The 15838-nt window shown below is 30.1% G+C and overlaps 1 protein-coding gene across 1 annotated transcript; it reads right to left on the bottom strand.

Moving 5' to 3' along the window:
* Window positions 1–348: 348 nt before the first annotated feature.
* Window positions 349–10220, bottom strand: LOC113854107. Its single transcript, XM_027484964.1, has 9 exons — window positions 9935–10220; window positions 6043–9043; window positions 5863–5943; window positions 4198–4350; window positions 3819–3982; window positions 3381–3528; window positions 3162–3284; window positions 2640–2727; window positions 349–1437 (listed from the first exon to the last, which is right to left on the bottom strand). Exons 2-9 carry the CDS (start codon window positions 8854–8856, stop codon window positions 1241–1243), a joined length of 3768 nt encoding a protein of 1255 aa, XP_027340765.1. The 5' UTR covers window positions 8857–9043; window positions 9935–10220; the 3' UTR covers window positions 349–1240.
* Window positions 10221–15838: the final 5618 nt, after the last annotated feature.

The following is a 15838-nucleotide window of genomic DNA, read 5'->3' as shown; positions in this document are numbered from 1 at the left end:
ACCACGTGTCGGTTGTACGAAGAGAGAAAGTAAGGTTATATATATATATACACCAACAAATTGTTGAAAAACGTTAAAATTGACGAAGGTGGATAATTTTTAAAAGGATATAATAAAAACCTGTGGTATGAAAAGAAAAATTCCACTTATAATGGTCTTGTATAATTATTAATAAAAGAATAAAATTTCTAAATTTGTTCTCAACTACGTTTCATATTTTAATGAAGTCAACTTATTATAAACGATATTAGGTAAATGTTCAAACATTCATTATTTGATTGTTCAGTCAAATTCCTTATTATTCAAATATTTTATGATTTATTTTATTTAATTTCTTTAGTCAAATTTTCTTGTCATTCTGAATATTATATGCTTTATTTTATTTATTTAGTTTGTTGAGTTTCTGTTTTCAAAACAAAATTTATTAAAATATTGAATTCTTTCTTATAATGATGGATAATTTTCCTTGCGGGTCTTTGAAATTTTTCTTAGACAAAAGTATAAGATTAACTTTGAATCCAAGATAGTAGTTTGATAAAAACTCTCTAGAGTGGTAACTTTGAAATTCAAACCCCTAATATTACATGTATCTTTCGTTTAGGATCACTAGAATTTGCCACGTTTTGATTAGATTAAAATAGATCATAAATATCAAACCAAAAAATTCTAACAAATGAATTAATACTCTAGCAATATATATACATACAACCAAATGATGCTAACATCATTGTCCAATTTGAGTCAGCTGTGTATTATTGAACTCCAAGATGTGAATTGGCTATTGACACATGAAAATTGAGCCATGGCTACAAGATAACGAAGGTAAAAACAAAGGGAAAAAACAAGAAAGTTCAAGTTCTGAACCTAGCTCCTCGTTGTTCAAGAAACAAATGATAGTGGGGTACGAACTATTTATATGTGGCAGTAGTAAACGATCCATTGCTACTAAATCCAAGATAGGGAGGAAGATTGAGAAAATAAAGAAATCAAAATATTCTAGGGAGTCAAACAGAAACTGAAATGACAAATTTTGAACTTCTGTACAACAAAAATTCAATCAGGCAAGCATTTAACGATAAAAAAATAATAGTTTACCAGATACCATTTGCCCCTGGTGATAAAATACATCTTTGGAGTACTATTCAATGAATTAAATTAACAGTATCAATTTTTATCAAGAAAAAAGTATCCATCTCAATGTTGGTATATATGAGGAGGGTAAAACCAACATCAATATCAATCATTTAGATGCCTTGTTGCCCTGTGTTTTGGTTTGGCTAACTGCTGCTGCAGACATTACACGCAATCGACTCGCTATTTCCGTGAAGGATGGCCTAGCTGCAGGATTGGGTGCCCAACATTGCTCCATCAGTGTTCTCCATTCAAGATCACAGTAGTTTGGGATTGTTGGCCTTAATGTGTTATTCACAATCCCACCTGCATGGCAAGAGAGATATTAATAGCCTATGTGATAAATAGATGACTGGTGGACTACATGCAAACTTGAAAAAGTGGGAACAGTAAAATCCTAGACTATGTTTGGATACCTAATGAAATGACGAATGGAATGAAATGATATGCAGTGAAATGGAATAGGGTTATCATTTCATTGTTTGAATTTTTTACGATGGAATGTAAAGAAAGACTGGTACCATCCCATAAACCCAAATTCATGGGAGAGAAAAGGAGGGATATTGAATGGAATGCATTCCATCCGGTTCCAATTCATTCCATCCTTATTTTAAAACAGTTCAAACAATGGAACCTAGAATCAGTTTATTCCATTCCGTCTCTTTCCATCAATGCTAACATAGCCTTAGGTGTATAGGAGTGTGTGTGTGTGTGTGTGTGTGTTGGGGGAGTAATTGCCATCAAACATCATGAGTGTGAAAAGGAACAAGTGGGCACCAACAATTTCACTGAATACTGTCTAAATTTGATCGTGTATCCTACAGCCTATTGTATAAAAACAATAGTTGCCAAACATATTATCTTTATTTTGATGCCCTAGGATTTTTCCTCCTTTTCATCTTCTCTGTTAATTTGATTCATTAAGCACATTTCAATCTCATATATGCTACTTCTTTGAAAGCTCAAACATCCCCACCTTTAACCTCAACTTTGATTACCAATTTCATAAGAGCTGGTAAGAAAGCTCAGAACAAGCTTACTTTATACAGGTCCAGTGTGGATATACTTTTAGAAAAGTCTTTATAAGAAAAAAAAAATCAATATAAAAATGAATAAATTTCTCTCATAAATTAGAAATAACTTATCTTCTCAAATTTTTAAAAAATAAAATGAGCGAACTTCTCAAAAAATAAAGAATTACAAGTTGTTTATAACTTACGAGAAGTTTTATTCATTTTTTATACTCTTTTTTTTTTCTCTTATAAGCCTTCTCTAGAAATTTACTCAAATTGCATAATGAGAACAACGACAACAAAGATCCCACTACATGCGATTGGTTACATGGATCACATGACACTACAAAGGCTTAGTCAAAAATCAAAATTTTAGAAATGATCTTTATCATGAGTTTTACTTCAATAAAAAGTAGAAACTAATTTTGAGGATGCAACAAAAATATAGTTTCAAGAGCCACAGGCATGAAAAAGAAAAGAAGAAACAGACTGTACCTATGATCGCACCATAGTGCATATTGGCATATGGTTCCTCACCAGTTAGAATTTCCCATAATACTATGCCAAAGGAGAACACATCAACCTACAAATTAAAATTCAATTTCAGCAAATGATAAATCCAAGCTACAAGGTGGAAAAAAAATACAGAGATAAAGGTTATAAGGTGACAAACTGAAATGCTTCAATTTGCAGACATTCCATTCCAAAATTTATTGAGAAGTGAAAGTTCCAACTATCTCTTATGAACAGAATATTTGAAAAACACACACAAAAAAAAAGGGAAAATTTTGTTTAAAATGCTCAAACAAAAGTAAGTTCACATAAATTTTGCTCCAAGGTGAGCAGCTCAAAGGAAGTCCTTAGTACTATAACTAGATAAAGAGACTTTTGCTTGGTTAGATGAAGGCTTTTTTAACATTCTTAAGGGAAATCAATACAACTCACTCAGCTTCACAGTTAAATTAAAACGATGAGATCATAGTAGAAGCATTTCATTCAGACAAAGTAAAATTCTACCTTTTCTGAGACCTTGTTGCTGCTACCATTCAGAAGCTCTGGTGCCATCCAAGGAAGAGTCCCACGCACACCACCAGAAACCAAGGTATTTCGTTTAATTTTTGACAAGCCAAAATCACCAACCTGGAAAAGCAAATTTCTTAGTCTTTTCAACATCTACATTAGGTGCAGAACATTTCATGTTCATCAAGGATTGGAGTAAAATCCCAGCCTATATACCTTGCATATTGGTCGTATAGGATCTTTCAAGTTCACAAGCAAATTGTCACATTTTAAGTCAAAATGTACTATATTTTTTGAGTGCAAATATTCCATTCCAAAAGCTGCATCCATTGCAATTATCAGTCTCTTGCGACGATCAAGATACCTACATTGAAAGCCAGATCCATCAGTAAAACATTAAATTCAACACCAAACATTCAGTATGACTTGATAATTTTTACATGACTTAAGAAGCTACAAAAACTATAAAAACTAACAAAAAAAGAAAAATATATATCATGCATTTCATGAGACAGGAATTGTTATAAGGGCATGACTATCACTTCATCAAATAAAAGGCAGTAGTAAGCCTTGATCTAAACAAACAAAATTCTGAGGCCAATGGTTGAATAATAAAAGTGAGAGAGATTTAAGAGTGTTTTACCAGTGCATTACCTGTCTTTGCGAAGTAATACTTGCCTAAGAGAGCCATCCACCATGTACTCTGTAACAGTGGCCATCGTTCCTCCTGGACCATCCTCCACAACGCCATAAAAGGCCACCACATTTGGATGATGAAGCTTGGAAAGAATTTCAGCTTCCCGCCAGAATTCTATAGTCTGAGAAAAGAAGCAAATATCATTCATCTCACATGCGTCAAAATTAACTTATATAGTCCGAGAAAAGAAGCACATATCACTATCATTGAAGCACTCTCAAGTAAGTGTACTAAGAAGGAAAAAGTAAAAGTGAAAAAAAGGTAGGACACAATTTAAATGATAAAAAGATAGTTCAATGCTGTCAAAATTCAAATAAGAATTAAATTATAAGTTACCAGTCTCTCTTGCTCAGATGATCGACCAGTGAAACAAATTTTCTTTATTCTTTTAATGGCAACATCTGTCCCTCGCCATTTTCCATGATATACAGTACCAAAAGTACCAGAACCCAGTTCCTTCAGCTCTTCAAGATCTTCATTCATTATGACCTGCAAATTTCATTAGAACAATGAAAGTAATGGATTAAAGAAATGAAAACAATGAATACATGTCTGAAGCCCATTAGCTTTTGTGAAGAAGAAAGAAAGCACAAGCTTCACAGTCAAATAGAGAGAAGGAAAAAATGTCCAAGATGCATACAATGAACTAAGAACTTGCTTGAATTGTCCAAAAAAGGCATTGTTATTCTACATGTTACGCTAGAGATCATGTCAAAGAAACACTACCAAAAAATTTTAATGATTACACAGGCTGTATAGCAGCTACCACATGTTGAAATTGCTGAAATTTAATAATCAGGTCTGTCGCAACTCAACTATATCGAACAGTTTCTGTGCTCATAACATTGATGACAAGAACAATTTAAAGTAGGTTCCCAAGCAACTGTTGTAAGGTTTCTTTTGAAGCAATTTCAAAGGACAAAGCTTGCCCCAAAAAGAAATTTAGGAAGTATGAACTGCAGAGAAAACAGAGAGAATGATAGTAGACAAAGTATTTGACTATTTACTCTAGATACATACCTAATTTAAAATTGTAGAGCTTTTGCCCCAAAAAGCACCCCATTGGTTTTAATTTTAAACACAAGAGAGGGAGGGAGAGAGAACACCCAATTTATAAATAATATCATCTAATTTTTCCATCCAGAAAATAAAGAAATCATGACAGCTAATTCCTCTAGAAAATGTGGTAACATAAGCAGCAGACATCTGCAATCCAGAGAGCAATGCCCGAGTCTCCATGCATTGCCCATGTCTGGCTTGGCATTCTTAGTCATTTTTCCATTGCAATTTTATACTTGAATCCATATCAAAAGGAAATTTGACTGATCTAGTGACCAGACTTCATCATCCCTTTTGGTTCAACACAAGACAGCTTGTACCAGATTGTAAAATATGATGTATTCCCAGACATATTATTGTATTAAGAGTAAAATTTGATGCTTATACATCATGTTTTGGGAAGGAAACTTCAAGACAATTAAAATAAGTAGAAATTAACTGCTACTGATCCAATGGGAGAACAAAAGGCCATGGCCAATGGAGTGTTAAGCCTATAATGAAGAATTTCAGAATGACATTCTTTAAAATATAAGAGATACAATGTAGCACAATGAGCATTGCGGAATTCTAACTGCTATTATAGCAGCCTCTGCAGCCTTGATAGATTTAAGAGAAACGAGGGTAGGAATAGATTAACATGATCATATCGTGTTCACCAGTAAAATGCCAGCTAAGGAATCTACTGCAAACTTATACTTTTGAAGTCAACTTAATCAAACCTCAATAATTAAATAAACAATTAAGAACCAGACCAGTACAATATCTCATCTCAATTGGTCAATCCTAAGCTCATTAGCATTCATTTATACACACGACAACAAACCATTTACGAAAGTCATATAACCAGTACCAAAATCCTCTTTAATTCCCCTCCCTACAGAATAAAAAAATTGCAGTTGTAGCACAGAAGAAATATTGCACACACAAGAATGAGCATCGTACCTGCAAGGTGCTTGCATCAAAATCTCCTATAGAAGGATCAAGAGGAGGTAGATTGCTATTTCTCTTTTCAATCTTCCCAACCTAAGTTAAAGTGACAAGAACTTCTGTCAGCAGATAACCATATTTATACAGAATCTTGAACCCATGAAAAAAAAAAAAAAAAAAAAACTAGAATCATACCTCATATTCTGACTCTTGTGCTCTTAGGTTTTCCATCATAGCATCAAATTGCATACTTTCAGTGTCATTCACTTGGGAATGATCATAATTTGACTTCGGAACAGTGGTGTCTGTTTCAATCCTTTTAAGTAAGTCTCTTTCATTTTCTTCAACAAAATTTAGGTGGGACTCTGCATGGTTCAGAGAAGCTTCATCAGTTGTTAAAGGTGTAACATGTTGAGCCCTATTATCTCCAACCACCTTTCCTATTGCAGGTGAATAACCAACATGATCCTGGTCAATAAGTGACATATTATCAATCCCATCTTGAGCCAATTTGTGAAAATACGACCAATGTTTAGGTTCATGATTTTCCATGTTTATACTTAAGCCCACTACATCTGAGGTTAAAGGATGTAGAGTAGAGGGATCTTCTTCAAGTATTGCTTTGGAGAACATATCAGTGAAAAATTCACGGGGGAATCGATCATTAATATCAATCAGAATGTCACCATGTACTTTTTCAGAAACAACATTTGAAGGAAATTCTTCAGAATCATCTTTTGTAGTTGTATTCCCATTTGAAGAAACAGGTAGTGCTTGCACATTAAAATCGTCATTAGACTCCTTCACAGAGGCATCACCCCAATCAATCTCTGGAAGATTGGATGCCGGATCATCGTGGTGCTTAATAGATGAAACCTGGTGCGAAGTAGGAAAGTCTGATTTACTGTCTTTTGTCTCATCAATCAGGGCTTTGTTATAGTTATCTTTATGATTAATTTCTGTTTCCATCCTAACAATATTATCCTTATTTAACACATCTTTACTTCCTTCATTGTCAGATAATACCTGTTTCAACTCAGGATTCACATGCTCAGCTAGCTTTGGTTTCATCTGACTGCTTGAATCAGGCAACTGTTTGTATATTTGATGTTTCACAGCCCCATTATCAACGACATAGCCATCTGCATGCAAGGGCTTTGCTGCACTATTTAATTCCTCAGTTAGATTAGACGGATGACCATCATGCAACTTGTCACCAGATTCTGCAACTGAATCTGGTTGGTTGACATTAGAAAGTAAATCCGAAACATGAAACTGAGAACCGTGTGCATCATCTGACTTTGAGGACCGATTCAGCAACTCTACTTGCTCCCTTGGAATTCTCTCTGAACAGTAAACTCTTTTAGGAAGGGGAGGAGGGTGAAGACAACTCAAATCAACTGCATTGGAGTGGGATTCAACATAAGCAGGACCGAAAGCATTGCTAGATGTAGAAGAAGTCTCTTCATAATTCTGGAGAGGGTCCATTTTTGTTGGAGGGAATGAATGCCCCTCTGGTGCAGTAACTATAACTGATGCTTCAGTAAAATTATTTTTCATGTAACTGTTAAAAAGTTGTGTGGGAGCTGGAGATGGTGTTTCCAAGGATAAAGCTTTCCCAGGGTCACTTCCGTGGTGAATTGAACCATCAACCATCTTGTTTGCCAATGTTGCTGGAAATTCTGAATTTTGTACTTGTAGTCCACGAGGTGGAAGGCCTTCATTGAAAACCCCTTGTTGATTAATTAGTATATGAGGAGGCATAGTGATAGGAGTCTCTCCAATAACAGGTTTGTGAGAAGGATGGTGGCCATGATTAATAAGATATTGATCACTGGGTTCCCCATGGCGCATCATTTGATCGCCATAAAACAGTGGATATGTTTCATAAGCATTCAAGGAAACCGGTACCACTAGTGGAGAAGACTGAGCAGCAAATGATGAGTCAAAATTGTTAGTCAGGGGAGCACTGACTTGTGCAATAGATTCAACAGCAACTCTGCTAGCTACGCTGTCAATGTTTTGCCTGTCCAATTCATTTATATTGTTTGCTGAAAAGCTGACACCAATCATGGTTGAGTTTTTTCTTGATTCCAAGTCCATGCCATTAACAGCAACAACATACTGGATCTCCGAATCATCGCCCATGCTGCTGAGACCAAACTGAGCATCCTCTAAATCACTCATTGAGAATAAAAACATGCGAAGCTTTTGTGATCTTTCTCTATCTTCTAGATGCTTACATTCCTCCATCATATTTTGCAAATCCTCATCAGACGACACAGATACCAAAGCATCAAGATCTTCCCCAGGAAGCTGATACTTGATTGAATGAACCTGATTATAAATTAGTAATGCTTTCTGCATGAGCTCCAGCCAAGATATGTTCTTTCTTATTCGAAGAATACGGGTTTGACCTCCAACATACCTTAGCTTTCCATCACAAGGTCGTGGCAATATTCTACCCCCAAAGCTGCAAAGAAACTTCATCATCATTGATCTATCATAACCTCCTAAAGAGCCATACCCATGCACAAATTGTCTATTGTCCTGATGCAATGAAGTTCTTGGCATTGATCGAATTGACCCATAGTTGCTTCTGTCTCCATGTAATGATGTATTCATTCTATCAATCTCTTTTGGATATTTCTCAGCCATTGAGAGCATAGAAATATCTGATCCACTTTCAGATCCTGCATGACTGATGCCTAAAATGCCTTTCAGTTCCATATAACCTGTAGTATAATTGGAATCGCTGACATTTGATAAAACTGGCTTCCTGAGATTCACCCTATCTCTCATAAATTCAAGAGCAAATTCCTCACCAGTCTGTATGGAGTAATTAAGTACAGGTTTAACATCTGATGAATTAAGGTCAGGTTGTCTTCTACCGGTATGCATGCCATCCAGATGGTCCTGCATTACTGGCTGTGACCCAGGGTGGTATTCTTCATTTCTAGGTTCCATGTTATTGCAAAGAATTGGCCTTTCAAATCTTGATTGTTTCATCACACCATCATTTTCTTTTTAAAATATGAATTCATTAAAAATCTGAGTCAAAAAGAAGTTCTACACTTTTAGTAGCTGGCAGTTTTAGTCACCATATAGAAATTTGATGAAGCATTTGCAATCTTGGAAACTCTCAAGAAATTTGTACTCTTCTGCCAAAATGCATACTAAAGCTAAGGGAATTTCGCTGTAAACACAATAGAATCAGTAAAATTTTTAGAAATAAATTAACATGAAATAAGATGTCACAGTGGATGGAAACAAATATATGACACTCGGCAACAATATATGCTAAGCTACAAAGAGAACTATAAAAGCCTAAATAATGGCAATGGCAGCACTTTAGGCTAAATTAATGTTAACAATATTTTATGCAATTAACTACTTTGATGATGAATAATGGATCTGGTGCATCAAAAAGATGATATTTAATGGACAAATCTAATGCCTTTCCATGGCTAACAAGGGGCTGTTATGTCTCTGGGGCATGACTTCAATGACAATACATCACTTAGATCACACAATCTTAAGAATGTCTGAGTAAGTTCATAAATTAATTACATTCATGACAATCACATTGGAAACATGTAAGCTCTTCATTCAATCAGTGTAAAGATGTTTTCAAGAGTTGCATTCGACAAAATGTCACGAGCTTTTGATGATCTTAAAAGCAAGAAAACTAACAAGTCCATTGCATTCAGGGTATATTAGCCAACATTCAAACACAGTTTCAAGAAGCATTTAAGCAAAAGACCATTACCTATCCAAAATAAGAAATGAAAAACCAATGAAAATAAATAAATAACATAAATTTAGCAAATTTGGTCAAAATCTAGATTCAACCAGAAACACAATCAGAACCCTTTAAACTCCATTTCAATTCCTAAACCCAAGATAATCAATCTAGGGTTCTGCCTACAATATTTGAGCTTCACAATGAAGTAAACCAAACCAAACCAAAAAAACATAAAAACCCACAAAGAGAATCACAAACACAGCAAAAACAGACAGAATATGAAACTGAATCTAGCCACCCAATGAAGCAAACAAACTAATAAAAAACAAAACTTTCTCTTACCCATTGCTCTCTCAGTTCAAAAGATGCAGCTACGGTTCAAAAAGAGATCAAAATAAAGACCAAATTTTGCATCCAAAACCAGAGGTTTGAGAAAAAAAGGAAATAAGCCCAGTTGTTTTTTCTTCTCTGGGTATCACGCACTAACGTTAGTTTCACCCCACAGTGTGAATCAACTTGTACTTCAAGTTGTTGAACTCTCTTTTGCAAAAAAAAAAAAGACGGTTCTTTCTTCCTTTCTCTGTCTCTTTCTCTCTCTCTCCACCAGTTGCACCCACCGTCATTTCCGTTTTTGTTTCTGCTGAAATTAGTTTTTTTATTTTTTATTATTAATAATATTATTTATTTCTGCTTTTAGTCAAACGAGAAAAAATCAATCTAGCTCCTTCATTGCAGATATACACAGAAGGGACGCGGTGACCATTTCTCAGTGCCCATCTTTTTTTAATGAGTATTGATATTCTAACGAAATAACAAATTTTTAATGCTTCCATGGAAATACTTTTTTTAAAAGTTCAAAAAATAGTTAAATAAGCATTTTTTAAAACAGAATAAACTAAACATGTAATAATGTTTTGTTTATTTGATTTATATTTTATTACATGATATTAGTTTAAATTGAATCTAATAATGCATATAGTATAGGATAAGTTAACTAACAAGAGGAAAAGCATTTATAAAACAAGTTACATCTATAATTTAGATTCTTTAATTTTTTTTGTATTAAATTGTAGTATACTTTTAAAATATAGTTTTAATTTCTCTTAAAAAAATATACATCTACAGTTATTAAATTAATATCTATATTATAGAAGAGTCTTCCAAAGTGAAACATTTAATAATTTTTTTATAAACTTTTATATTTAATATAAATACCTATATAATATTTATAATTTTATTATTTAATTATTAAATTATATTATTTATTTTAAAATAAAGTACGCATAACGTTACTAAACTAGTTATAAATATAATTTTAAAGTTACCTGTTTGTTTCCATAAGTTTAAACTACTTCTCCTGCGTTGAATTTTTTATCTTAATTTAAATTTATATAATTTATTTTTGAATTTATATCTCTTCAATTTATTCTTTTTTAATATAAAAATTTATTTATTACTTTTAAATTTTATTTAATTTAAAAATAGTTATATAATATATTTAAATATTTTTTGTTTTAAAAATTAATTTAATAATATTTTCATATCACATAAAATTTATTAATCATTAAAAAAATATATTGTATTTTTATATATTTATTATCAATTGAATTTAAGAATTTTATTTAACATATTGAAATTATTAATTTCATCGAAAAATAATATTTTAAATTAAAATAATAAAATATTTTGAAACGATGGTAATCACTTAGTTATTACTGTAATTTTTTGAATTCGTCATCTCTATTTTACGACTGTTATATCCAAGTAATATGTATTTAAAAACCCGTCAAGTTATTTTTAAATTCATAAATAATTTTAACACTTGCCCTTGAAAAACGAAGATGAAAATTATATATATATATATATATATATTAAATTTATTGACGTTCACAATTGATGTTAACGTTCAGTGATTGAGAATATATATATGTGATAATTTTATTAGTGAAAATAATTCTTATTTTTTATTATAATTTATTAATCAACTCTCATATATAAATAAATATAATATGTTAAATATAATTTAACATATTAATATATATAAGTATATTAATTAAAAATATTATTATATAAGTTGATTAAAAAATATTTCATGTATATTTTTAATAAAGTATTAAATTTTTAAAATAATTGTGTAATGAAATTTAATCTTTTTATTTAAAATGATGATTTTAATTGAGTAATATATGAACGACAAATTTACTAATTATAGAATGAAAGACACTTAAAAACAAATAGACAAAGATTAAAAATGAAAATAAAAATTACTACTCTAATTCTTTAATTTTATTTATTTTTTTGTTTGAATTTAATTTTAGTTTTAAATTTTGATTCTTTTATTTTTTTTATTTACGATTTAGTCTGTTAAATTTTTTAATTTAATATTTTAACTTTATTTTTTTCACTGTGCTTCTCTATTTTTTCCAATCTTCTTAAAAATTAGAAAAGAAATTACTTGTCTTTTCTTTTTGTTTTTTCTCGTTAATTTTTTTTTTCTTTTTCCTTTCTTTGGGCAAGCTAATGTTTCTATCCATTCCAATGATGGAGTAAAGTCAAGTTAGCAATACAGTAGTTGCTTTGATAGTAATAAAGGAAGTTGTAAAAAAAATGTTAAACAATGACTAAAAAAGTTTTTAAAAAGGTGAAAGTTAAAATAATAGATAAAGATTAAAAAAAAAGAGACTATAAAATTATTTAAATCAAATATTCTTTATTAAAAAATATTTTATTTAATTAATGAATTTAAAAATTTTAAAGTGTTCACGTAGGTCAATTATTAATAAATTATTCTAATTTAATATGTGATATCAAATTTAAATTTTAATAAATATAATTATATTAAATACTTGTTCATAATAGTTTTATTGTTTTAATAAAAAAAATACAAAAAGTTATGTTAATAATTATAAATACTTTATGATTAAAATTAACATTTTTATATCTCATTTATTATGTCTTATGTCTAATAACACTTTCAGCCTCTTCAATAAAAGTTAAATATACACTTTTATATTTAGTGTGTATTTGGATGAAAATTTATAAATTTAAATTTGAACAAACTCGATATGATTTATGTTTGAGTTTCTTTTATTTAAAATACAAGTATGTAGCAAAATTTACTATAAATTGGTTAATTTAACAAAAAAGTTAGTATTCATGATGTTGACTTAAATACAAATTTAAAGAAAAATCAACTACATTATAAAACTGCCAAATATATTAATACAAATTTAAAATTATATTTACATATTTAAACTTGAGTTTAAAAACTTTTCCATAGCTCAATTTGAGTTGCTTCATATGTTTTATATGAACACACACTTGTTATTCAATCACCATATTGTAAACCTCCATCACAGAAGAGTATCAATGTGGTGAGCAATACCAAAATAATTTGCTAACTAAATTCATTTTTATGCTCTATTTATTGGGAAATATTTATATTTTAAATGTTTATAAATTTAGAGTAAAATTAAGATATGATTTATGTATAATAAATATATATGCTGTCACATGCTTCTGACTCTGGCCAGCTTGAGTTGTGCATTCTTATTAATGCACATTCTCAAATTTAATATATGGTTTTGGTACTCATTTTTACGGGTGGGCAAGCAGCCGACGCCTTTGCGAGTGGTGCAAGTGAATTTGATCTCCGATGCTTCATCTTTATCTTTTACACTTTCAATTCATTCAATCTCGCCCCCACTCAACTCGAGAGACTACCGTTCTTAATTTTTGAAATCAAACCCAACTGCTCTATATATATATATATATAAGGAAGAATTTTCTTACTAATGTAAGTTTAAAAACTTTTACATAAAATTTAAACTTTTAATTTAATTTGTATATAACAGATTATAATTTATTATTTTACTGGTAGTTAAATATTTATAATATATATATATATAAAAGATAAGATGCATTGACATCAGACTTATATTAAATCTCAATCATACAAATCAATAATTTAATCATTAAAAAAATTACTTTTTTTTAAGCATTTGTATTTTAGTCAAACAACATGTAACTTTTTAATTTTTAGATTACTAATTTGTAAAATATAAAATCAATATATCCTAATCCTATATAAAATATAAATTGATAATATAACTTTAATAATTTTAATAAATATTTTTTATTTATTAAATTTTTTCTTTACTCTGGTATGCAAATTTTTTCTTTCATTTCCTCTTTTCTGATCTAATCTACATGTCCACACGTTGCACATCCACGCTCCTTTCAATTCATCTTTTTTATTTTTTATTTTTTCTTTTCCTAAACCTTTTAAGATCAAACTCTGCAAATAATAAACAAAATACCATATTTTTTGCATTTCTTGTCATTGAAACCAAAGTTTTCGTTATTTTTTCTTTTCTTATTATTTTTTTAAATTAATGAGACTTAGACGTGTTGTGCTTCTCGCATGAATGTGATATAGAATTTTGAACAACTGACCAAAAGATGCAAGAATATAGATTAGAGACTACAACCTTTTAGTTGGTATAAATAAATGACAGGGTTTACTTATTTCTATTTGCCTGTGAATGATCAAAATGGATTTTAGTTTTCAAATGCTACTTCACATCACTATCTTATACGCATGTCTCAAATTATATTAGTTGACCCCACGTATGATTAATTGTATTATGGATTTTATTATATTTTTGTAATTATGTTGTTTCTAATTTGTAGTAAATTTTAATTTTATTTTTATTTTCAATTTTCATTCTTGTGACATAGACATTGAAAGCTCTAATAATCTTGCTTTTAGTGATAATAATATGAACTATACTATATCTGAATTTGGTAATATTAAGAAAAGAGTTAAATCAATAACATTTGATAGTTGAAAATTTTTCATTAAGATAGGATTATGTGATGATGGAATTAAAAGGGAGAAATATAATAGTTACAGAAATGAGTATAAATGTTGGGGTAAAAAGTATGGAACATCACCTTTATATCGTCATGTTACAATGTATAAGGAGATTAAATTTTAAGATGTTGGTCAAATGACGCTAAACATGCAAGAAAAACTAAAATCTCATAAGGTAAATCAAATGATTTCATGTGATATGTTAACAATTGCAATGTTTGAGCATGAGTTGCCTTTTAATTTTGTTGAGCTTAGAAAGATTAGGACTTGGATGTAATGTATGAATCCAGTCGTTTCTCATAAAACTATTAGATTTAATGTATTGAAGATGTACATCAGAGAAAAGGAGAAACTTAAACAAAAAATGTGTATCATTCTTTCAAGAATATTTTTAACTTCTTTTTTTATGGACTGCTTGAATTACTTAGGGTTACATATATTTGATTGCTCATTTTATTGACTCAAATTGAAAATTAGAGAGTAAAATTCTTAATTTTTGTCATATGTTTCCTTCTCACACTATATTTGAGTTGTCTAAAATTATTCATAAATTTTTAATTGATTGGAGAATAGAGAAAAAAATATTTTGTCTTTGGATAATTCATTTGATAATGATGTTATGCAATAACATTTGAAAAGTCAACTAACCTTACAAAAGATGTTTTGTGATGTAGAGTTCTTTAAAGTGTGATCTTCTTTACACATTTTAAATTTAATTGTTCAAGAAGGATTGAAGGTTATCAATGATGCCTTATACAAGATTAGAGAGAGCATAAAATATGTGAATGATTCATAGAGTAAAATTAAAAGATTTAAGGATTGTATTGATCAAGTTAGTGGTATAGATAATTCAAAAGGACTATCTTTAGATGTTCCTACAAGATAGAACTCAACTTATTTGATGCTTCAAAGTGATCTTTAGTATCAATGTGTATTTTCAAATTTTTATTTGAATGAAAAAGATTATAGATTTTGTCCTTCAGAAGAAGAATGGTAAAAAGCAAAAAAATAAATAAATTGTAAATTATTTTTAACTTTTTATATTACTACCACCTTAATTTTTGACACACCTTATCCTACTTCTAACTTATGTTTATTGCAAATTTGGAAGATTTAACGTGTACTTGTTAAAAGTTTAAATGATAAAAATGAAGTTGTAAAGAACATGAATGAAAAGATAATTGTAAAGTTTTAAAAATATTGAGATGAATATAGTATTGTGCTTGCACTAAGAGCAATTCTTAATTTAATAATGAAGTTTGAATTGTTGTATTATTGTTATTCAAAAGTTGATGCTTCTACTTGTGAAACAAAGGTGCAACAAGTTAAGAAAAAAGTTGTATAAATTATGTGAGCATTATTCTAGCACA

The sequence above is a fragment of the Abrus precatorius genome, unplaced genomic scaffold (genome assembly GCF_003935025.1).
Source record: "Abrus precatorius isolate BTA unplaced genomic scaffold, Abrus_2018 Scaffold11, whole genome shotgun sequence".
Taxonomy (NCBI): domain Eukaryota; kingdom Viridiplantae; phylum Streptophyta; class Magnoliopsida; order Fabales; family Fabaceae; genus Abrus; species Abrus precatorius.
This window is presented reverse-complemented; position numbering and strand designations above follow the sequence as displayed.